Source organism: Corythoichthys intestinalis, chromosome 2 (genome assembly GCF_030265065.1).
Source record: "Corythoichthys intestinalis isolate RoL2023-P3 chromosome 2, ASM3026506v1, whole genome shotgun sequence".
NCBI classification, from domain to species: domain Eukaryota; kingdom Metazoa; phylum Chordata; class Actinopteri; order Syngnathiformes; family Syngnathidae; genus Corythoichthys; species Corythoichthys intestinalis.
Window position 1 is genome coordinate 8023193 of NC_080396.1, and position 23692 is coordinate 8046884.

At 39.1% G+C, this 23692-nt stretch overlaps 1 protein-coding gene across 9 annotated transcripts in view; it reads left to right on the forward strand.

Annotated features, from left to right (window-relative positions):
- Window positions 1–23692, forward strand: part of LOC130905566 (R3H domain-containing protein 1-like) — a 184190-nt gene that overhangs the window by 82492 nt on the left and 78006 nt on the right. For all 9 annotated transcript variants that reach the window (XR_009061121.1, XM_057819125.1, XM_057819101.1 and 6 more), the window contains 8 exons: window positions 10276–10399; window positions 13702–13780; window positions 18837–18896; window positions 19158–19298; window positions 19441–19549; window positions 19697–19792; window positions 21416–21441; window positions 23198–23251. Coding sequence is in view for 8 of the 9 variants with exons in the window: in XM_057819125.1 (XP_057675108.1) it covers window positions 10276–10399; window positions 13702–13780; window positions 18837–18896; window positions 19158–19298; window positions 19441–19549; window positions 19697–19792; window positions 21416–21441; window positions 23198–23251 (689 nt within the window). In the remaining variant the exon portion in view is untranslated. The remainder of the gene's footprint in view (window positions 1–10275; window positions 10400–13701; window positions 13781–18836; window positions 18897–19157; window positions 19299–19440; window positions 19550–19696; window positions 19793–21415; window positions 21442–23197; window positions 23252–23692) is intronic.

The window sequence follows — 23692 nt, forward strand, 5'->3', positions numbered from 1 at the left end:
ATTGTACTCAACACAGAGAAGATATACCAATTGCAGCAACCACTCATGGTTGCTCAAATTCCCGTCATGCATTTGGACAGTTAAGAACATTTAAGTCGCTACAGTATCATTTAGTGAAAGCACAACAAAAATAATATTCCTATCTCTCAAAAATAAAATAATGTTCACAAAAAGAAAAGCGCTCAATGCAAAGAGATCTGGCATTCCCAATCAAAATAGCTATGCAAAATAATACTCTATTCAAACATTAAGTTTAGCTCAACAAATACACTAGATGGCAATATTTAGTCACAATATACAAACTATCAAAATTACTAAACTTGTACTCACATTTATCTTTTAAGAATTACAAGTCTTTCTATCTGTGGATCCCTTTCACAGAAAGAATCTTAATGTTAATGCCGTCTTGTGGATTTATTGTTATAATAAACAAATACAGTACTTATGTACAGTATGTTGAATGTATATATCAGTCTTGTCTTTCCATTCCAACAATAATTTACAGAAAAATATGGCATATTTTAGAGATGGTTTGAATTGCGATTGTGAATAATTACGATTAATTAATTTTTAAGCTGTGATTAACTTGATTAAGAATTTAAATCGTTTGACAGCCCTAATAAAAACATAAAGGTCACATTTTGGCAAGGCAAAAGTTTTGTCACCTACAGAAAGTAGTGTGAAAATTGAACAAAAAAATGTACTTCAAATACAAAAATATGTTACATAACATAAGCGAATTAAGTAGTGGTGCTGTGAGATCCAAATTTAATATTTTGTATGACTTCCATACAATTTATTGATGAAGTCATCAGGAACATCAAAGAAAGCAGTCTTGCATGCTTCCCAGAGTTCATCAACATTCTTGGGTTTCGTCTTCCATGCTTCCTCTTTCATCCTACCCCAGACATGCTCAATGATGTTCATGTCTGGTGACTGGGCTGGCCAGTCCTGGAGGATCTTGATCTTCTTTGCCTTTAGGAACTTTGAGGTAGAGATTGAAGTATGCGATGGAGCACTATCCTGCTGCAGAATCCGTCCTTTTTTGTCAGTGGTCTCCAAACTATTCCACATAGGGCCGCAGTGGGACCACACCTTTTCACCAATCTGGTGTTTTATAAGTGTAATCAGTTCATTGAAATCAGGTGCTGCTTGTTTTAGTAGAAACCACATTGGTTAAAAGGTCTGTGTTTGATCAGTATGAACAAAAACCAGGACCCACAGCGTCCCTCGAGGACCCGTTTGGAGACCCCTGCTTTTTGTGGTTAGGAATGTAAGAGGCTGCTATGTTAGCTACCGATGTTGAGACGAAACCTACCCCTTGGAAAAACTAATGGAAACACAGCTATTGATATCCACTGTTTATGGATAGATGAGCCATGGATGAAATAACTGAATAATGCTTTGTACAAATCCTGGTCAGGAATGAGCAAAATTACAGTATATACAGAATAAGGGTATGTTGCTGAACTGAATATGATTCGGTGCACCAATGAGTGAAATTTTTTTTCAAATGTCAGAATAACAATCCCATCGGTGTTTGAATTGGCATATTCAGCTCGAAATTGTTGTAACATAAAACCGTAAAACCAGTGTACCAAAATACTGATGCTTTCCGACATCCCTGTCACCTCCTCACTGTCAAACTACATATACAGCACAGTACAGTAAGTCAAGGTTTGCATAGGGACGGTAGGGACATTATACTACCAACTTTTCAGGATGCTGAAATTGTCCCTACCAACTTTTAAGCAACCCTATTTGCATTATACAGTGGGGCAAATAAGTATGTAGTCAACCACCAATTGTGCAAGTTATCCTACTTGAAAAGATTAGATTGGCCTGTAATTGCCAACATGAGTAAACCTCAACCATGAGAGACAGAATGTGAAAAAAGAAAAAAAAGAAAATCACATTGTTTGATTTTTAAAGAATTGATTTCCAAATTAGAGTAGAAAATAAGTATTTGGTCACCTACAAACAAGATTTCTGGCTGTCAAAGAGGTCTAACGAGGCTCCACTTGTTACCTGTATTAATGTCACTTGTTTTAACTCATTATCGGTATAAAAGACACCTGTCCACAACCTCAGTCAGTCACACTCCAAACTCCACTATGGCCAAGACCAAAGAGATGTCGAAGGACACCAGAGACAAAATTGTAGAACTGCACCAGGCTGGGAAGACTGAATCTGCAATAAGTAAAACGTTTGGTGTAAAGAAATCAACTGTGGGAGCAATTATTAGAAAATGGAAGACATACAAGACCACTGATAATCTCCCTCGATCTGGGGCTCCATGCAAGATCTCACCCCGTGGCATTGAACTGATAACGGTGAGCAAAAATCCCAGAACCACACGGGGTGACCTAAAGAATGACTTACAGAGAGCTGGGACCACAGTAAAAAAGGCTACTATCAGTAACACAATGCACCGCCAGGGACTCAAATCCTGCACTGCCAGACGTGTCCCACTGCTGAAGAAATTACACGTCCAGGCCCGTCTGCGGTTCGCTAGAGCAGGGGTCCCCAACCTTTTTTGTACCACGGACCGGTGTTATTTGTTTTTGTTTTTTTTCACAGACCGGTGTTCTGACAAATTTTGCAACCCATCAAAAATTGCAACTATGCAGTTCTGCGCATGGGCGTAACGTTAAACATAGCCGTAAAATGCGCAAAGCAGCGATTGCAAATTTAACACTACAAATTTTCTTGAAAGAAAGGAATATTAACTTACGGTTGATCATGGAAGGACTTGTAGAAAAGTTTTCCTCAGATACATCCTGCCATGTAAGCTGCACAGAACAACTGCACACCGCTCTCACCATTAACGACTTCGCCTTGTCGTTAAGCATTAATTAAGAAGCCCGCTTCACAAAGATACGATGTTGGAAATTATAGCAAGGTTTTCAATGCTCCCGTAACGATGTCAGGATATTCCGGAATGACTTTAATCCAGAACCTCGGTAGAGTTGTTGTCTCAAATGTACGTTTAATAAGGTCGCTGTCATTTGCAATCTCTACAAGTTGATCTTCCTGTTGCACAGACATGCTCGAATCACTCGGTTTATTCACAAACGGGTCACGAATCCTCTCCTTCGCAGTTCGTGGGTCTTCGAGGATGTAGGCTTGTAAGGTGCCATTTCGCCGTAAAAATACCTCCGAAGACATCTGTTTTCCAGTCATCTTCGCTCGAGTGGGGGCTAATTATTTCCGGGAACAAATGTGTAATGCGTTATTATCAAGGACAAGCGCAAATAGATACATTATATACACGAACAAGTTGTAGGCCAATCAATGGATTTCTATGACGACATTCTAATCTATCCCATAGTATTATATCTAGAGTAGACAGGGATATTGGTGTGTTAAGCAGGGGCACAGGGTTAATTCGGCCAGATTATTAAATTATTATTTCTGTGCGGACCGGTACCGGTCCGCGGCCCGGCAGATGGGGATTCCTGCGTTAGAGAGCATTTGGAAGATCCAGAAGAGGACTGGGAGAATGTGTTATAGTCAGATGAAACCAAAATAGAAATTTTTGGTAGAAACACATGTTCTCATGTTTGGAGGAGAAAGAATACTGAATTGCATCCGAAGAACACCATACCCACCAGAGGTGTGCAAAATTTCCGATTCTTAGATTATTCGCGATTCGGCCGTGGAAGATTCGAGAACGATTCACAAACATCCAAATTCCGATTATTAAAATATGCAAAGTAAAGCGGAAGTACAACACACTCAGCGCGCAGCGCGGTCTTCGGGACAATGAGGAGCGAGAGTAGCTAAACATCATGCTTCTCATTACCCGGCCCCTCGGGTAATGCCAATGCTCAACTCTCGGCTCTAGCTCAACTCATGCCACGAGATAAAAAAACAAAACAACATACCTGACTGCTGCCGAAAAGCTGCTACAAAGTACATCCACACAATGTTACGGTAGATATCATTTATATAGGACTATATGCAATATAGATTCGGTAGCGTTAGCGGCACAGCTACACAAAGCTGGATGCGGGCGTAGTAAACGGCCGCAATCTTAAAGCAGTACACTTCCCTGCAAGGCTGTTGTAGCGAACCTTCCAAGCAAACCTAATTAACTTTTTATCTAAAATACTCCTAAATCGGTCAAATATTGACTTGAATCTATCTTTAAAATAGTTTTAAAACTTTCACATGTCGAAAGTAGACAAAAGGGAAATTATGGAATGACGGGAGCAATTTTAACAACTTTAACGGTTGCTTCACAACATTAAAATAAATGAATGTAGTTTAAAGCTGCTGATATAGAATGGGGACTAGAGTTTTTTATTTACTGTTATTTTTGTATGTTTTTTTTACTGCTATATGTTAACTGGATACTGAAACAGTAGTTTGGTTTAGCCTGAGAGTATTTTTGAACAATTTTGGAACTAATGTACAAAACATTAAAAAAAAATTGTAATCGTAATCGAATCGTTAGGTGCCCAAAGATTCCCAGCTCCATGATCCAGAAGAGGACTGGGAGAATGTGTTATGGTCAGATGAAACCAAAATAGAACTTTTTGGTAGAAACACCGGTTTTCGTGTTTGGAGGAGAAAGAATACTGAATTGCATCCGAAGAACACTATACCCACTGTGAAGCATGGGGGTGGAAACATGATGCTTTGGGGCTGTTTTTCTGCAAAGGGACCAGGGCGACTAATCTGCGTAAAGGAAAGAATGAATGGGGCCATGTATCGAGAGATTTTGAGTGAAAATCTCCTTCCATCAGCGAGGGCATTGAAGATGAGACATGGCTGGGTCTTTCAGCACGACAATGATCCCAAACACACAGCCAAGGCAACAAAGGAGTGGCTTCGTAAGAAGCATTTCAAGGTCCTGGAGTGTCCTAGCCAGTCTCCAGATGTCAACCCCATAGAAAATCTGTGGAGGGAGTTGAAAGTCCGTGTTGCCCAACGACAGCCCCAAAACATCACTGCTCTAGAGGAGATCTGCATGGAGGAATGGGCCAAAATACCAGCAACAGTGTGCGAAACGCTTGTGAAGAGTTACAGAAAACGTTTGGCCTCCGTTATTGCCAACAAAGGGTACATAACAAAGTATTGAGATGAACTTTTGGTATTGACCAAATACTTATTTTCCACCATGATTTGCAAATAAATTCTCTAAAAATCAAACGATGTAATTTTCTGTTTTTTTTTCCCACATTTTGTCTCTCATGGTCGAGGTTTACCCATGTTGACAATTACAGGCCTCTCTAATATTTTCAAGTGGGAGTACTTGCACAATTAGTGGTTGACAAATTACTTATTTGCCCCACTGTATATTAATATATTTTGTGTACAAATACTGCAATTTAAACTTGCTAATAAAATCCAGACATTTATTCTGGAAGTTTTCAAAATGTTTCTTTAGTAGTTTTTGAAGACAAAGGTTTGAATCGAACGGTGTATCACCTGAACCAATACACAGGAAAGTTAGTAGCAGTCAATACAGATTTATTTTGCCTTGATAATTTAGCCTATCAATTAATTATGTTCTTATTAGTGAGAAATGTAGCCCTGACCCTCGTTCACCCAGTTTGTTTGGTCTTATAAATGTCCCGTCCCCAGCAAAAAAAGTGTTTATGCAGGTTATGCTGGTATATCGTCCCTAGCAATGTTGAGACCAAACCTACGCCCTTGCAGTAAGTGCTAACAAAAGACTATAGATCCATAGTCTGTCCAAATCTGAACAACAACAAAAAAAAAACTGCCTTTACATTGTATGCCTGGCTGTCAATTCACATCAATGACTCATTGTGAAGGGGCTTTGAATACACGATGTACTTTTTGTTTAAGACTGACAGCATGTTCATCACACATTCAGAAGACTGTTTTTTGTTTCCTGCTGTTTTTCCTTTTATCCTCAAGTAAATGGGTGTCAGAAGACAAATGAGCCAATTCACAACAGCTGCACATCAAACAGGCGGCTTCCATGCAATACATAGGGTGGCGTTAAAGCAGCCACAGCTTCTTGCCAGATTTTTATTTTATTTATTTATTGTATTATTGTTGCTTTGACAAGGATACACAGGAACACGCCATCGCTCAAGCGGCACTCAAACGTCGACTTGTCATCGCTCAGATCATTCTCTGAATTCAACTCAGGCAACTATTTGTAGCGGTTCTCATTAGCGCATTGCATTTTCAAAACGTATACACTCATTTGTTGTCAATGACTGCGATAGACTGCCGGTCTGTTTTTTTCGTCAACATTGATGATAACGAAAATATTTCGTCGACGAGTTTTTCCATGCTGATGACGTGATGATGTCGAGTTAAAAACGTGGTTTGGGAGACTACAACATTACCAGATGAATGCCAGTTTTCATGTGGCGAGACGACAACGAGACGAAAATGTGATTCGTTTCAGTCATGTGTTTTTAATGCGTGGCATTTTCATATTGTACATGGAGTACGTTAGCTTGCATCGTAGCAGTGTTTGGGTCGTGTCACTCATGTGAGATGTACCATATTTTTCGGACGATAAGTCGCACCCGCCATGAAATGCCCAATAATGCCCATGATAATGTCATGTCATATATTTATGACGTTCTCATGGCAGTCTTATGAAGCTGCTATCCAAAAAGTGTTACCTATTAACTCAAATAAATCAACAAATAAGCCGCACTGGACTATAAGCCGCAGGATTCAAAATGAGGGGAAAAAAGTAGCGGTTTATAGTCCGAAAATTATGGTACATCTTTTCATGGGACAACACTGACAAAATGACACTTCAACACAATGAAAAGTAGTCTGTGTGTAGCTTCTATAATAGAGTTAATTTATTTTCCCCTCAAAATAACTCAAAATATAGCCATGAATAACTAAACCCCTTTCAACAAAAGCGAGTACACCCATTAGAAACTACGTACATCACTAAATGTCCAAATTGAGGACTACTTGTCATTTTCCCTCCAAAATGTCATGTGACTCGTTACTGGAGTGCTGTCAGCATTGCAGCAGTGCTCAGACCATACGCCACATTCTACATCAAATTGGTGTGCATGACTGTCACCCCAGGAGGAAGCCTCTTCTGAAGATGGTACACAAGAAAGCCCGCAAACAGTTTGCTGAAGACATGTCAACAGAGTACATGGATTACAGGAACCATGTCCTATGGTCTGATGAGACGGGCAGGCTTTCCTGTGTACCGTCTTCAGAAGAGGCTTCCTCCTGGGGTGACAGCCATCCACACCAATTTGATGTAGAGTGCGGCGTATGGTCTGAGCAGTAACAGGCTGACACCCCACCTCTTCAATCTCTGCAGCAATGCTGACAGCACTGCTGTAACGAGTCACATGACATTTTGGAGGGAAAATGACAAGCTGTACTCAATTTGGACATTTTGGGTTGTACGTAGTAGAGATGTCCCGGTCCGATATTTGGATCGGATCAGACGCCGATATGGGCAAAAAAATGCGCATCGGTATCGGATCGGCCGACACGGAAAAATTCCGATCCAGACTTCTGATCCAGTTTTTTTTTTTTTTTTAAAGTCCGGTCCGGGTTTTCCAGCGCACCGAGTTAGATAATCCATTCCAGTTTTTGCTTCGGTTTCCCTAAAATCCAGTCCGCATTTTACGGCACACCTTCAACACACTATATTACCGTCTCCCAATTTACCAAGAGACTTTATCGGTAAAAATGTCAGCTGTGTGGGATCATTTCACCTTAAAGGACGACAAAGACGAAGAGGCAGAGTGCAACATATGCCACAATAAAGTCAAGCGTGGTGGTAAAGCTGTAAGAAGTTTTAATACAACCAACCTAATCAAGCATTTAGCGAAATACCACCACAAACAATATGAGGAGTATGTTAAGAAAACCGAAGAAAAAAAGAAAGGTCTACGCAACTAACACTGGCAGAAACTTTTGCTATGCGTGACAAACTGGCACTCGACAGTCCCAAAGCCCAGGGAATAACAAGAGCCATTGCCAAAGAATTAATTCTGGATGACGAGCCATTATCTCTCGTGAGTAAAGACGCACCATCCAATACTTAGAACCACGGTACAACATGCCCAGCCGTCATTACATCCTTGAGCTATTCGGCCATGGAAGCTTCAAGAACGATTCACAAACATCCAAATTCCGATTATTGAAATATGTCAAGTAAAGCGGAACTAATACACAGCGCGGTCTTCGGGACGCAAGGAGAAACGGGTCACGCGTCCCGAGAGTATGATGAGAGTATCCTTGTCATAGACCCGGGTAATGCCAATGCTCGACCCACGGCTTTAGCTCAACTCATGCCGCTGGATAAAAAACACAATACCTGACTGTTGCTGACAGCCGCTACAAACTACATCAACATTGTTTTACTGTAGATAATAGATATCATATGTATATAGAACTAGATGCAAAATGACATACTCGACGGCGGTAGCAGCATTGAAGTATGGACAACTAGATGCGTTAGTAAACAGCCGCCATCTTAAAGCAGGAGACTTCCCTAGTAGGCTGTTGTGAACCTTCCAAGCGAACCTAATTAACTTTTTATCTAAAATACTCCTAAATCGGCAAAATCTTAACTTGAATCTATCTTCAAAACAGTTTTACAACTTTCACATGTCGAAAGTAGACAGAAGGGAAATTATGGAATGACGGGAGCAATTTTAACAACTTTAACAATTGATTTGCAAAATTAAATGAATTGAATGTAGTTTAAAGCTGCTGATACAGAATGGGATCTTGAGTGTTTTATTTACTGTTTTAAAATGTTAACTTGATACTGAAATAGTTGTTTATTTAAACCTGAGAGGCTTTTTATACAATTATTGTAACTAATGCACGAAACATTAAAAGCATCAAATAACTTGGGGGTTTTGTTGGATTTTCCACTGAGGTTGTTTGTGTGTTTTGCTTTTTTAAGACGGTTTACAATATTATTTGCACGCTTTACTGACTGACTATGCCATTTCTATTTGTTATTTATAATGTTTTGTGTTTGTCACTGAATAAACAGGTCAGTTTCTTGTTACCAACCGTTGTGTGTTATTCAAACTCACCTAATTCAGCTGGCTAGTTGTTATCAAGAGTACTAAAACCCTTTTCAACATGAGTCTGACAACTAAGTAAGGAGGCTAAATGACTTTAAACTTTAACACATGCTCAGATAGGCCGGTATCTGTATCGGCCAATATCGGTATCGGATTGGAAGTGCAAAACAATATCGGTATCGGATCGGAAGTGCAAAAACCTGTATCGGGACATCCCTAGTACGTAGTTTCTAAGGGGTGTGCTCGCTTTTGTTGCCAGGGGTTTAGATATTAATGGCTATATTTTGAGTTATTTTGAGGGGGAAATAAATCAACTCTATTAAATAAGCTGCACACAGACTACTTTTCATTGTGTCAAAGTGTCATTTTGTCAGTGTTGTCCCATGACAAGATATTCTTAAATATTTGCAGAAATGCGAGGGGTGTACTCACTTTCTCCCTGCCTTTTTGGGACATAAAAATCACTAATAGGGACTGTATGACAGAAAATTTTTTGCGGTTTTGAAACCGTGTCGTTTTCATACCACAGTATACCTTGAAACCGGTAATCGGCACATGTCTACCTCTCACTCACATTTTAAAACTTACTGTCAAGCAAGTTGCTGGTGGGCTGGTAAGCCTTTTCAGTACATTTGGAACTGCCTGAACAGCAAATATGATATTACTCCTGTTACTGTACGGGTCTGTGGCAAAGAAAAGCACTGCTTCGGTTAACCAAGGCTGCTCTTTGTTTGATCTCACAATGGAAGGAAGAAATAAAATACACCCACGGCAGGCTTGCAGTCAGATTGCAGCAGTCGCTGTTACAACTTTTACTGCTAGAGAGCGCTTACTGCTAACTCTTCCTGCTCTTGAATTTTAAGCATTGAAATGTGCTGTGTTGTTTAATTTGGAGAAGTAATACATGTATTATTCAGATGGTTTAATAAAAACAAGATAATCTGGATGATTAATTGCTTGTGTGATTTGCAATTCATGGATGCAAGCCATCAAGGAGACAGGTTTGGGTAATAAACCGTGAGGCTTTTTGAAGTGTCTTCAACATTCTCCTCTTGAATTAACCTTGAACTTCAGATGAGATTAAAAGAAAATTGAAATGTTAATTTACCTTCCCAAACTATTATCAAGCCTTTTTGACATTGGCTCTCCTCCCGAAATGTCAACGGCAAGCTCTCGTGTGTCCTAAACTTGAAGATAAATCAAGACAACGTAAATATTGAATGGCTAATTGATTGTGTTTGGACACTTTCAGGATGAAATACTCCTTGGAATGTTAGAAAAGGATCATGGCGCCACACAAAAACAGGCTCAGACAGAAGTCATCTCTGACAAGGTCAACAAGATGGACAAAATGCAGAGAAAAACTTTGTCTCGAGGTAAGAAAAAGGGAATATTCATTTTTTTTATCTTTCCCCTTTTCAAAGCATTCTCCTGTTCATCCAAAAGCACTTCTCCGGTCTCAATTATATCTTGCGATGGGAGGATAATTAGTGTTATTCAGTTTAAAGTTTGAAGCAATTATATAGATTCCCACAGGCTGTAGTTGCCACACTTTTGTGGGGGCGTACCACTGATGAGGCAAAGCCCCAATAATGGGTCCTAGACGCTATCTTGGTCACCATTACCCTATTGAAGTACTTCCCAAATAGTGGGGCGCGACGCCGTGAGTGGCGCATGTGGCCTCGGGGAACATGCCGTACTAGAATAAAGTGTACATGCACATTCACTCAGTGGGTGGCAATGGCACTCTCATTTTCAGAGTGGGCACAGTATTTTTGAACCAAATAAGGGCGCACAGCAAAGAGCACTGGAGACATGAAGAGCTAAGATGAGGAAATATGACGAATAGGGGTGTAACGGTACACAAAAATCTCGGTTCGGTACGTACCTCGGTTTTGAGGTCACGGTTTGGTTCATTTTCGGTACAGTAAGAAAACAAAATGCAAAATATAAATGTGCTAGTTGTTCATTACACACTTTTGTGCTTTCAACAATAGGAACATTAGCCTATACAAAGCTAGAATTCTGCTCAAAAATAGAAAATACAATATTCTGAAATGTAGATATTTTGAAAAACAAAATAAAAATAACTTTGGCTAAGACTTTTTCTTTAAAATTAAAATCTGATGTGCAAAATTGAACAGTTGCAACACTGAAGTGAAGAGTTGTTCCATCTATATTCTTTTTAATTTGAATTCCCCACCCAGAGGGCCAACCATCTTCCATGTTAACATTTAACCGTTACCCACGCTGCTCACTGCACTTCTGAGTGGTGCGACCGCTCTGGCCGTTTAATTGTTATCTTTTTTGAGACTGTCAGTCATCTGATCGCCGCGTCCGCCAGCTGGCTGCCTCCCCCCCCAACGTGGCGTTCTCTGATTGACGCCGGACGGGCTGACGACGTCACCGCCGCTGACGGACCACCCAAACTCGCCGCTGTCTGACATTGTTTACATTTGCTTTGTTTACATTTGCGGCAATAACGACACTTGCTTTACGGCAGCTAATCCGATACACTGTAATACGGCTCTGGGTAATACTATTACGCTGTTGTTTGAGCTTGCATACCCGCGTGTGTGTTGTATTGTGCCTGAGTCTTGTTAACCAAATAAAGGCAGCGTTAACAAAAGTCATCTGACCGCTCGTCATTTTACAGTCAACATTCAGAGTTTGCAACTTCGCATTTGACAGCATACGTCCCGCGTACCTCCTCGCCAGCCGTTTGCTCGCTATTCATTCACCTGTGCATTTGATCACTATTTTGTTACACTCCCACTTTTTCGGTGAGGTATTTTGTGTTCATTCGTTATTGGATCGTTTTTGTTCACCACTGTAAATAAGAGCACCGCAGCAGTTGAGGTAAACTGCCGTTTTTCGTTCATCCGTTTTGTTTAGTGTAGAGGCCAGGGTAGTGGCTGTATTGTTTTTTTTCTTTTTTACGATCAGGGTTTACTTAGCGGGTGGGGTTCAAGTGTAGTTTCATTTTGTTTGTTGTTTTGGCCTGGGCTTACGCTGAAGCCAGCTTCTTCAGCATTTTGTATATTTTGTTCATTGCGAGTTCGACTCGTGTGAATAAATTTGTGTCCACTTGCAACTTGTGTGCGTGTCTCGTTTTATGTTGCGCCCTTAGCAGCCGTCCGTGGTATGTAACAGTGGGATTATGGGAAGCATGAGCGGGCATTCCGCGCTTGCGTTAAATACGTCAAATATTTTAACGTGATTAATTCAAAAAAATTAATTACCGCCTGTTAATGCGCTAAATTTGACAGCACTTTACATTACGTTAGAAACTCGTTCGGTACGCCCTCATACCGAACCGAGGACCCCGAACCGAAACGGTTCAATACAAATACATGTACTGTTACACCCTTAATGACGAAGCATATACTCCCTGACAAAAGTCTTGTCGCTTATCCATTTTGTATAAAAAATTGCTAATAACCTGACTTTTAATTATTCAATTGGTTTAATACATGGCTAAGACCCTCCCAAATGATGTTGAATGTACAAAAATATATTTGTTTCACTGAAAAAAGAGTTATCATTTAATGGAGACACAAAGGTCATATTTTGGCAAGACAAAAGTTTTGGCGCCTACACAAAGTAGTGTGAAAATTGAACATAAAATGTACTTCAAATACAAAAATATGTTACATATCTTAAGCGAATTAAGTAGTGGTGCTGTGAGATCCAAATTTAAAATTTTGTAAGACTTCCATGCGGTTCGGCAAGGATTCATACAATTTATTGATGAAGTCATCAGGAACATCAAAGAAAGCAGTCTTGCATGCCTCCCACAGTTCATCAACATTCTTGGGTTTCGTCTTCCATGCTTCCTCTTTCATCCTACCCCAGACAGGCTTAATGATGTTGATGTCTGGTGACTGGGCTGGCCAGTCCTGGAGGGTCTTGATTTTCTTTGCCTTGAGGAACTTTGAGGTAGAGGTTGAAGTATCCGATGGAGCTCTATCTTGCTGCAGAATTTGTCCCTTTTTATGGTTAGGAATGTAAGAGGCAGCTAAGATTTATTGATATTTCAGACTATTTATGTTGCCTTCCACCATGCAGATCTCTCGCACACTCCCATACTGGATTTAACCCCAGACCATGATTTTGCCACCTCCAAACCAAACCAAAAGGTGGATTTTTCAGATGAATCTTCCATTGAATTAAACCACAGTCGCTGCAAATATTGCAGAGGACCTACTGGAGCCCGCATGGGTCCGAGATTCACTCAGAAAACAGTGAATAAAAAATATATATATATGTAGTAATTGAAATCTTGGATCCACTTGCGTGGGCATGACAATTTGGGACATTTTTCTCTCCTCCGTTTGTGCTGTCAGCCTCCAAATACAAAGTACCACTTCCTCAAGGAATAATCTCTTCAACATCTGCTTGCTAGATTTCTTTTTGTGAAAAAAAAACAAACAAACAAAAACTCAAAATATTTTTTCTATAAACTGAAATAAGAAACTCAAATTAATTAATAAAATCGATTTATTGCCCAAGCCTAATTTGAGTACAGTATTTACTGATCAGGCAGGTAGCTTTTATTTTCTTTCCCCTAAATGTTCTGCTTGGGCTTGTAAAATGTCAGTGTTTCGTGTTGTTTTAAACTTTGAATCTTAGGCTTTTACAGACAAGTTCTCACAGCACTTGTTTATTTTTTTATTAGATTCCAGTCAAGACTACACTGACTCCACAGGCATTGATCTTCATCAGTTTTTAGTGAACACACTGAAGAGCAACCCCAGGTAAGTGCACCTTCGTCAGTAGCTAGGTTTCCATTAGGGGTGTGCCATTTTAGGCACCCCACGATTCGATTCGATTACGATTCAGGGTGCTACGATTCGATTTTTGAACGATGATCACGGTATTGACGCTGGTCGCAGTTCTCAAAATTATCACGATTATCGATGCGTTTTACATTACTAATTAATAAAGTAGACAAACACATTTTTGTCCATTATTTATTTAAAATATCACAATGACTCAACAGGAATGATGGAAACATGCCCATACAACAAAAAGCTGCCCATAAGCTGCTTTTTCATTTATTTATTTTTCACAAGAAAGAGCAAAAACATTAACCGTTTTAAAGGGATTACTTATTTCTCTCAACAATACAATAAAATTTACACTGGTGGAATGAATTCCACATTTTCTGGACACAATGTGTCTTTAGAAATAAGATTTATTTTAACCAATATACTTTGTTTTCACAGTGTTACCTCCCTTCTGTAACTCTTGGAGTGACAGGTGGAAATCACAACTGCACTTGATCACTTTTAACTTGTGACGTTTATTGCCGAGCACATAAAAAAACAACACCACCACACACACATTCATTACAGCGCGCGCACTTTCTTCTCCCCCTGCCCGCCCACACACGCCTGTCGGCTCCCAGGCAGCACTTGCAACAACAGATTTCTGTACTATTTCGCATGTTTGTAGTGTTACCGCTGTACTTAATCATGGTTTTACACGTTCTGCATATGAAATACACGTTAGCAAATTAGCTCATTAGCTTAGCGCTCGGTGCTAACTATTAACATCTCAAAAACAGCAACAATAAAGGCTAAACAGTACAAGAGGGTTCGTGTACTCACCTCTTATAGACGCACATAGGTCTTAGCAACACACTCAGGACATTTTTCAATTGAAATGCCTTAAAACTACTGCTGGACATCTGAAAGACAAGGAGCAACAAACTATCTCTCTTCCCCTCTCGCTCTAAAAAATAACTTGCGCACAAAAGCGCGACGGCCTGTCTCATACACAAATTTATTTTCTAGTCTTTTAAAAAGGAGTAAATCTCTCTCCCAGTAACTGGGAGCATCCATCGTAACGGTGTGTGTATGTCCTTTAATTGTGTGCGGGCGGCAGACGTGTCTTGAATTTCGTTCCGCTACGACCGGCTGTCATAAAATTATGAGTGAAAATCATCGTTTTTGAACCTTTATGAATCGTAATCAAATCGTCACGTGTCGAGTCGCGATGCATGTAATAATCACTTTTTTTTGGAACTCCTCTAGTTTCCATTATAATTTTTTTCTAAAAAAAAGTGATATTGCATTTTCGGAAAAATATCAATAATTCTGACTTAAGCGTGTCTCGTAACTCTATGTAAGGTCTTGTCGGGCAGAATGTTACTGAAGGCAGATGGCTGCCCAAAACTATTTGCATATAGAGAAGTGATCATATGACTGGGTACGCCCTGTACTAAGACATACAAAATTTAAAAATGGGTTTCCGTTGCGTACTCGTGATATATTTTAATTTCTAAACATCTAAAAAACATCCTCATGAATGTGTAAAAATGTTTTTGTGAGATTGGAGTTTTTTCAAACCGCAGGCGTTTCCCGTATCTGTTTTTCATTGTGAAATTTTGATTTTGCAAATTACGAGGCGTAACTAATGTAATTTTTAGGGATGTCCCGATCGCATATTTATGAGTCTGAGTCACCAGATTTTGAGAGGTTCAATCCAATACTGCAAAAAAAAAAATTTTGGGGGGGGGGGGGGGGGGTTGAACAAAGGTTCCAAACATGTTACTACTGTGCCACTGTGCCGCTTTCACAATGTGAATTATTTTCAAACAAGAATTACGTTGAAAATGCTTGTCTTTATTCAGTTTTGAGTGAGTTCCCTCCTGGTTTGACACTCACGATGCAGAGAAAACCCTCTCACTTACACAATGAGCTGCCACAGCACACTTATGCAAGTTTAATGATGATTGACAGATTTGTGCCTTTGATTGTAGCGCTACCAACTTCTCTACCAAGATCAAAGCTACAAACTTGTCAATCATTGTTAACTTTAAGTACCAAATGCAAGCTGGACAGTTTGGCCGCACTGTTTAGCAGGAGAGAAGGTGAGCGGCTGTGGCGCTGTACGAGCATGAAACAGAAAAGCATGAATATATTTTTTAGAATTTAAAAACCCGATCCTTTTCACACGATTCTAATCCTCTAAAAAATGGCGCGATCGTCCAGATTTCCGATTACATGATCAGATCGGGACATTTTAATGCTAAAAAGTAACAAAATAATTCAAAAATACAATGGCATTGTCAAAAGAAACAAAAATATACCGTATTGGCCCGAATATAAGACAGCCCTGATTATAAGACGACCCCCTCTTTTTCAAGACTCAAGTTTGAAAAAAGACTTTTTGAACACCAAATTAATTTTTATACAGAAAAAAACAAATGATTATAACAAAATAATTTGAGAGAAAAAGCATGTTATTTTGCCTCATTCAGATCTTAATATCTGAACATTTAAATATGTAAACTAAAGTGCAATTACATTTGTAAATGAATGGCTTCTGGTTTTTGAAATGTAAATAAACCAATCTATTGTGATAAAACAACAAAATTGCAATAACTGCATTAACCATCAAATTGAAGTCTAACTAACTGTAGTCTTGAAACAAATCTGAATAAGGAAAAACATTGCAATAAAATAATGCAAACTGGTTAAACTTGAGAGTAGCTGAGGTCTTTCATGACAGAACATCGCTTCAATGATATCTGGCGCCATCTAGCGTCGTGAATGGGTATACCATCGAGACCGCGAATATAACATGACCCCCACTTTTTCAGTCTTATTTCAATGCAAAAAACACCGTCTTATATTTGGGCCAATACGGTATATGTTTTATCCTCCGCAACACTCCTGGAAAAAGAGGAGGAGGAAGTGATGTAAACAGTACAGTACTGTAACATGTTTGGAACTTTTGTTTAAAAAAAAAAAAAAAAAAAAAAATTATTTGGTTTCAGATCGTGACCCTGTATCGGCAGATTCTCAAAATCAGGTGACTCGAACTCGTACTCGGTTGCAAAAATATGCGACCGAGACATCCCTACTGGAAAATGAATTTGGCTCTTGAATCTGGCTGGGTTTTGTTTTTTTTTTCTTTCCCAAAACAATGCATCGGGGAACACCTTTTTTCAGCAATTTTTGTTGTGACATCGCAACCAGAATTTATCACATCTAGATTTATCATGTTTACATTTTTGAGCGCCGTGCTAGCTTGTACATGTTGACAGAACAGTCACACAACAACAGGGGCGGACTGGGACCAAAAAGCAGCCCTGGACTTTGACTCAGCCCAGCCCACAAGAATCGCTGTACGAAGGGAAACACAGACCCTCTAAGGGGTTCCGGGGGCATGCCCCCCTGGGAGAATTTTTTTTTTTTTACATTTAATTGTAAAATGCATCAATTTTATGCACTTTGAGAGAAAAAAATGAAGCGGCTATGAAGAACTACACATTGCATTATTATACATATACAATATGGTTTATGATTTTCTTCGCAGTATGTAAGCCATATTCTATCTGTGCCATCTTTGCGTATGAATATTCTTTGTACAGTCAGGTGTTTTGTCTTTTTCTGAGGGTGGTAAGTAAAAAATGTGTCTAGACTGTGACTGTCTGCGCTCAAAGTACTGCAAGGCTGAACTGGAATTGGATTCATCTTCTGCCCTAGTTCTATGATCAACCTGAATAAACAAATTAAAGAATTTATTTTTTTAAAGCAAGTTTTATGTATCCAATTGATTATAATAGCAGCTATCTTCTGTGTCTATAAAATGACTTCATTGTTTATGCCATAATTAATCTTGCCACACATATAATAAATTTCAATGAAAATACAATAAACATTTCAAGACAAATCGTTTCTACATAATCTTCATTGGAAAGTATTAACCAGAAAACAAAACGATATATAAATAATTAAAAATTGCATCATATCAATTTAGCTATTTAAACTTTAAAGTAAAACCATTCATTTCATTAATATTTTATATTTCTTCTGAATTAATATTGCTGCTGTGTGTGCATACGTTGTTTTACAGCTAAAATATTTTTTCTTAGGAGAGGGATAGTAGGACTAGCGTACTGTAACTTGATTTCAACGATTTGAAACGGGTACATGGACTAGCTGGCACTAACCCTTTAATATTCATTTATTTCATTTAAAATGTAGCTACCTGGTGGATAACAATTGCCAGTATACCGAGCAAGTAACCCTCTTCATCCCTACTTACTTGCTCTGCGCCTGTCCGGGGAACTTCCACCAGCTTACCATTACCCCCTCCCTCTTCTTTTCTCTCTCCTTGCACCGGCTGCACGTCAGAGCGGCTGCCGCTCCCACTCTCATCGTCGCCGGGGGCTGGACAGTTGTTACCCGACGTGGCCGTTGCAGCCAGACTGCTGCTTGCGAAAATATTTGTCAACTTATGACATTTTAATGCTTCGCTCTCCAGTTTAATTTTTTTCTCCCTAACCTTCTCCGTGCCACCCTTCTCTTTTCTTTTTTTGCCACCACTATCCATATTGTGCATTAACGCTCGTCGCTGCTTTGCTTCCACAAGGAACCAATGAAGGCTACTCTGTGCTTTCTTCATTCTTCTATCAGATTGGCGGTGAACAGCCAGGCGCATTGCTGCCACCTGTTGGATTGGATGCGAACTGTAGATAATCAGAGGTTAGGGGGATAAAAACAGTGATGTATAATGAATGGCGGCCACCGGCCGTCCAGGGCACCAGCCGTTCTGTGATCCTCCAGAAGCCACAGATTACCAGTCCGCCCCTGCACGACAACAAAACAGAACAGAAACCCTATGGGTAGCATGCTAGCAAATATCTGCAGCTCATTCTGGTTGGGACATAATCTTTTGTTTGGACATTTTTTGGATGGATTTGTGTTCAAAACATGGTTGCTATCATTTGAAGTCACTTGCTGTAGTATCTCATAGCACCTTCTAAATGCTTTGTGTGTTTTGTTTTGTTTTTTCAAGGGACCGAATTATGCTGCTTAAGCTCGAACAAGATATTTTGGACTTCATCAGCAACAATGAGTAAGTTTTGTTCATAGTTCAATTTTTATTCCGCTCAAGTATTTGGCATCAATTTAAATGCAGGGTGAAAGCTTAAGTGTTATTACTGAGAAGGGTGAATTCACTTTCTGATCCCTGAAGCGGGTGCTACCAAAATATCAGGAGGATCAGTGTGAGCTTTTTATAGTGTGTTCTGGAGATTTTTTTTTAACTGTAGCGTCAGTTTCTACTCAGGATGAGCTCTTGCCCACTTTTGACCCGCACCCCTCTGTCTCTTTTTAGAAGTCAAAAAAGAACATTCCCACCTATGACGTCCTACCACAGGATGTTGTTGCACCGCGTGGCCGCCTACTTTGGTTTGGATCACAATGTGGACCTGACTGGGAAGTCAGTTGTGATCAACAAAACTACCAACACGAGGATGTGAGCATCTTTTCGCAGATTGTCATACACGTCACAAGCGCGCCGGCCTTTTTTGCCCTCGCGTTGATTAACATATGTTGCTGTCAGCATCTGCCTGAAATGACGCTCGCCTCCTTAACTGTTCAAAATTTCCCACCGACAGCCCCGATCAGAAATTCTCCGAGCACATCAAGGATGACAGGACGGACGATTTCCAGAAACGGTACATTCTTAAACGAGACAACTCCAGCTTTGATCGCGACGACAGCACCGTAGGTGTCCCCACCCCGCCGCCACCGCCGCCGAGCTGTCACTTTCATTTTTTGACACGTTCGGTACGAGCGGGACAATCTGGCATCCCTGGTATACCTGCTAAAAAGCGTGGGCGTGTGTATGTTGGTGTGCTGCATCCTCGCCAGATTCGGATGCGTTTGAAAGCAGACAAGAAAAGCAAATCGATGGAGGAAAGGGAGGAGGAGTACCAGCGAGCCAGGGAGAGGATATTTGCACATGATGTGAGTGAGCGCTCCTTGTGTGGGCGGGATGGGGGAGGGGGTCTTGCTGCACAAATCTGTTGTCTATTCTTGTGCAAATTCATCTCAGTTTTTACCAGCAATTACACTGTCGGATTAAGAATTTATAGACTTTAATTCTCGGCAAATGGAGTTGATTTGATATCTTTTAAAGACCTGCAACTAATGGCTATACGTAAATATTGCATTGGTTATTACATTAACCCTTCATAGGGAACGCCTTTAACTCATTGGCTGCCATCGAAGGCAGTCAAATGGATTGGCCATCTAGCGCCGTCAATGGAATTGAAATATAAACATTCAATGCCTGTCCACTAGGGGTGTAACGGTACACAAAAGTCTCGGTTCGGTACGTACCTCGGTTTTGAGGTCACGGTTCGGTTCATTTTCGGTACAGTAAGAAAACAAAATGCAAAATATAAATTAGAGATGCACGATAATATCGGTCACCGATAATTATCGGCCGATAATGGCAATTATGACGTCACACAGATAATCCAGATAAAACGAAATTCAACCGATAATGCAATCCGATAATTATATACTTGATTTAGCCTCCAAATGTGCGCAATCAACAGTTTTGTCCAATTCTGCCAGTTTTAAGGAGGTGTTTTTGCAGTGTAGTAATGTGATATATGTTAGAAATGGCTTCCTTTTAAAGGCATTTTTGTGCAACTTGGGTCTTTACTCTCTAAGTAATTGTTCCCAAAAGCTTACCATTACACAACGTCATTGGCATTGTTTAGTTGTTGGAATTTACTACTTGTTCACATTTGATGTGGGGGAAAAAATTAAACTAAATTACATTTTTGCACAGTAACATTTGATCTTTGTATACCGTACTTTAAGATTTTACATACATATTTGAATAGAATTATCGGCGTGACATTATCGGTTATCAGGTGGAAGGGGCAGGAAATTATCGGTTATCGATATCGGTTGAAAAATGTATTATCGTGCATCACTAATATAAATGCGCTAGTTGTTTATTACATCCCTTTCAACAATTAGAACATTAGCCTATACAAAGCAAGAATTCTGCTCAAAAAGTAGCTGGTATTTAAAGGTAATCCAACAACAATTTGCCTTCCAGACCCCGCGTATTGGTCAGTCACATTCATTAATGAATGGCTTCTGGTTTTTGAAATGTAAATAAACCAATCTATTGTGATATAACAACAAAATTGCAATAATTGGATTAACCATCAAAGTGAAGTCTAACTGTAACTGTAGACTTGAAACAAATCTGAATAAGGAAAAACATTGCAATAAAATAATGCAAATTGGTTAAACTTGAGAGTAGCTGAGATCTGTCATGACAGAACATCGCTTCAATGATATCTGGCGCCAGCTAGCGTCGTGAATGGGTATAATATCTAGACTGCGAATATAAGACGAACCCCACTTCTTCGGTCTTATTTCAATGCAAAAAAACACCGTCTTATATTCAGGCCAATACGGTAGATAAAAAAATACTTGCACTGGGTCTAATTTAAGTTTTTTTAATTACTATTAATAGTCACTTGCCCTAGAAAGGGTTAACAGGCTAATTAATACTAGTATTGTTATTGCACTACAATCATCTCCTTTTATTTTCACTCACAGGAAGATCACTTCATACTGGATCAAAGGTAAATTATAATCTGATTATTGTATTTGGTTCAATCTCAACATGTGGAGTATCACATTGATAGTCATTTCGTCATCAAATGTTTAGAATCCATTGTTATATTGATCATGAACTCAGATTAAAACATATTTTTACTAGTGCTTTCAAATTTATCGCGTTAACGGGCGGTAATCAATTTTTTAAATGAATCACATTAAAATATTTAACGCAATTAACGCATGCATGGAATGACCCATTCATGCGTTGCCTCAAACAGTTAACAATGACGCCGTTTTAGCACATTGGAGCAAAAAGGCAAAGAAATGTGAGTGGACACAGGCGTTCATTGGACCGCACCTTTTATTGGCTTAAGCTTTGGCAACTCTTTCACAACAAACATAAGTACTGTGGCAAATGACGCGGGGAAGAAGGACAGGAGACGATCTATTTCTTAACACGCTTAATTGAACACAACGCAGATCATACTGTATACTATTTGCAGCCACCACTGACAGTCATGGTTGCCCAACTTTCCATCATGCCTTGGGCCGGAACAGTTAAGTCCCTATAGTTTCATTTATTGAAAGCACAACAAAAGTAATATTCCTTTCTCTCATAGGAGACAATCTTTTTTTCTTAACACGCTTAATTGAATACAACGCAGAACATACTCTATACCATTTGCAGCCACCACTGACAGTCATGGTTGCCCAACCTCCCATCATGCATTTAGGCGGAACAGTTAAGTCACTACAGTATCATTTAGTGAAAGCACAACAAAAATAATATTCTTATCTCTCAAATTAATAATGTTCACAAAAAGAAAAGCGCTCAATACAAAGAGAACTGGCATTCCCAATCAAAATAGCAACGCAAAATACACATAAAACTTACTCAGACTTTGCCTCGCCATGGACACCTTGCGGTGTATTTCAATCACTACCATACGTAATTAAAGACACTGGAAAAACGGCAAGGAGCCCATGTGACGTCCTAATGGCGAGCTATTAGTTTCTTTTTTGATTGAAATTTTTTACAAATTTTATTAAAACGAAAACATTAAGAGGGGTTTTAATACAAAATTACTATAACTTGTACTCAAATGTATCTTTTAAGAACTTCAAGTCTTTCTATCCGTGGATCCCTTTCACAGAAAGAATGTTAATAATGGTAATGCCATCTTGTGGATTTGTTATAATAAACAAATACAGTACTAATGTACAGTATGTTGAAAGTTTATGTCCGTCTTGTCTTTCCATTCCAACAATAATTTACAGAAAAATACGGCATATTTTAGAGATGGTTTGAATTGCGATTAATTACGATTAATTAATTTTTAAGCTGTGATTAACTCGATTTAAAAATTTTAATCGTTTGACAGCCCATATTTTCACCTAAAAATTATTCCTACATCGGTCTCAAACAATGATTATTTTTCTAAACGATTAAATCATGACTAGCTGTTCATAGAAAAAAAATTATATTATTCATTGCTATTGAAATCACAACTAATAAACACTATTATTCAATGACTTCACCTTTTTCTGCTATTTTATTTTATTGAATTTCTTTGTAAATAAAATTATTAGAAAATAATAATGTAATCAAATAACAAATTAAAAACCAGCAAAGTTTTCGATTGATTTAGTCACCTGCAATTAATAGCACGTATTTTTTTTAGAGAACATGAATTGCCTTTTTTTTTCCTGTTCGGGTTTGGATTGGTTTCTATCTGCCTTTTTCTATCATTGATACTTCCTAAACTCTTCCCCGTCTAGTGCTCAGGATGACTACGTATGTACACGTACCCAGCAGAGGCGGCAAATGTTCAGGTAAGTCCAAGCCTCAAACATAGCCTCGGACACAGTGTTGTTTCTTGCAGCCCTTGTGCTTTTCGTCTTAGTCCTACTCTTTTGGACGAAAATACTTATTAGTCGTAGTAATATTTTAGTCATTTAAAAATGTGTTTGTCTTTGTCTAGTTTTTGTCATCAATTACTCAAAATGTTTTCGTATGTAAACTAACTGTAACTGTAACTAAAAAGTTGTAGTCCATGAGTAAATAAATAAATAAGTAAAAGGTTTCCGACAGTTTTGAATGAACATTGCCAGACGAGCACATAATTGTAGAGTGTACAATCGGATTATAAAGCGCACTGTCGTATTTGAGAAAATGGAAAGCTTTTAGGTGTGCCTTATAGAGCGGACAGTATGAACTAAACTCACCTGGATGCCACGATATGTAAAATGTTTTAAGAGTAACACTCTTTAAGA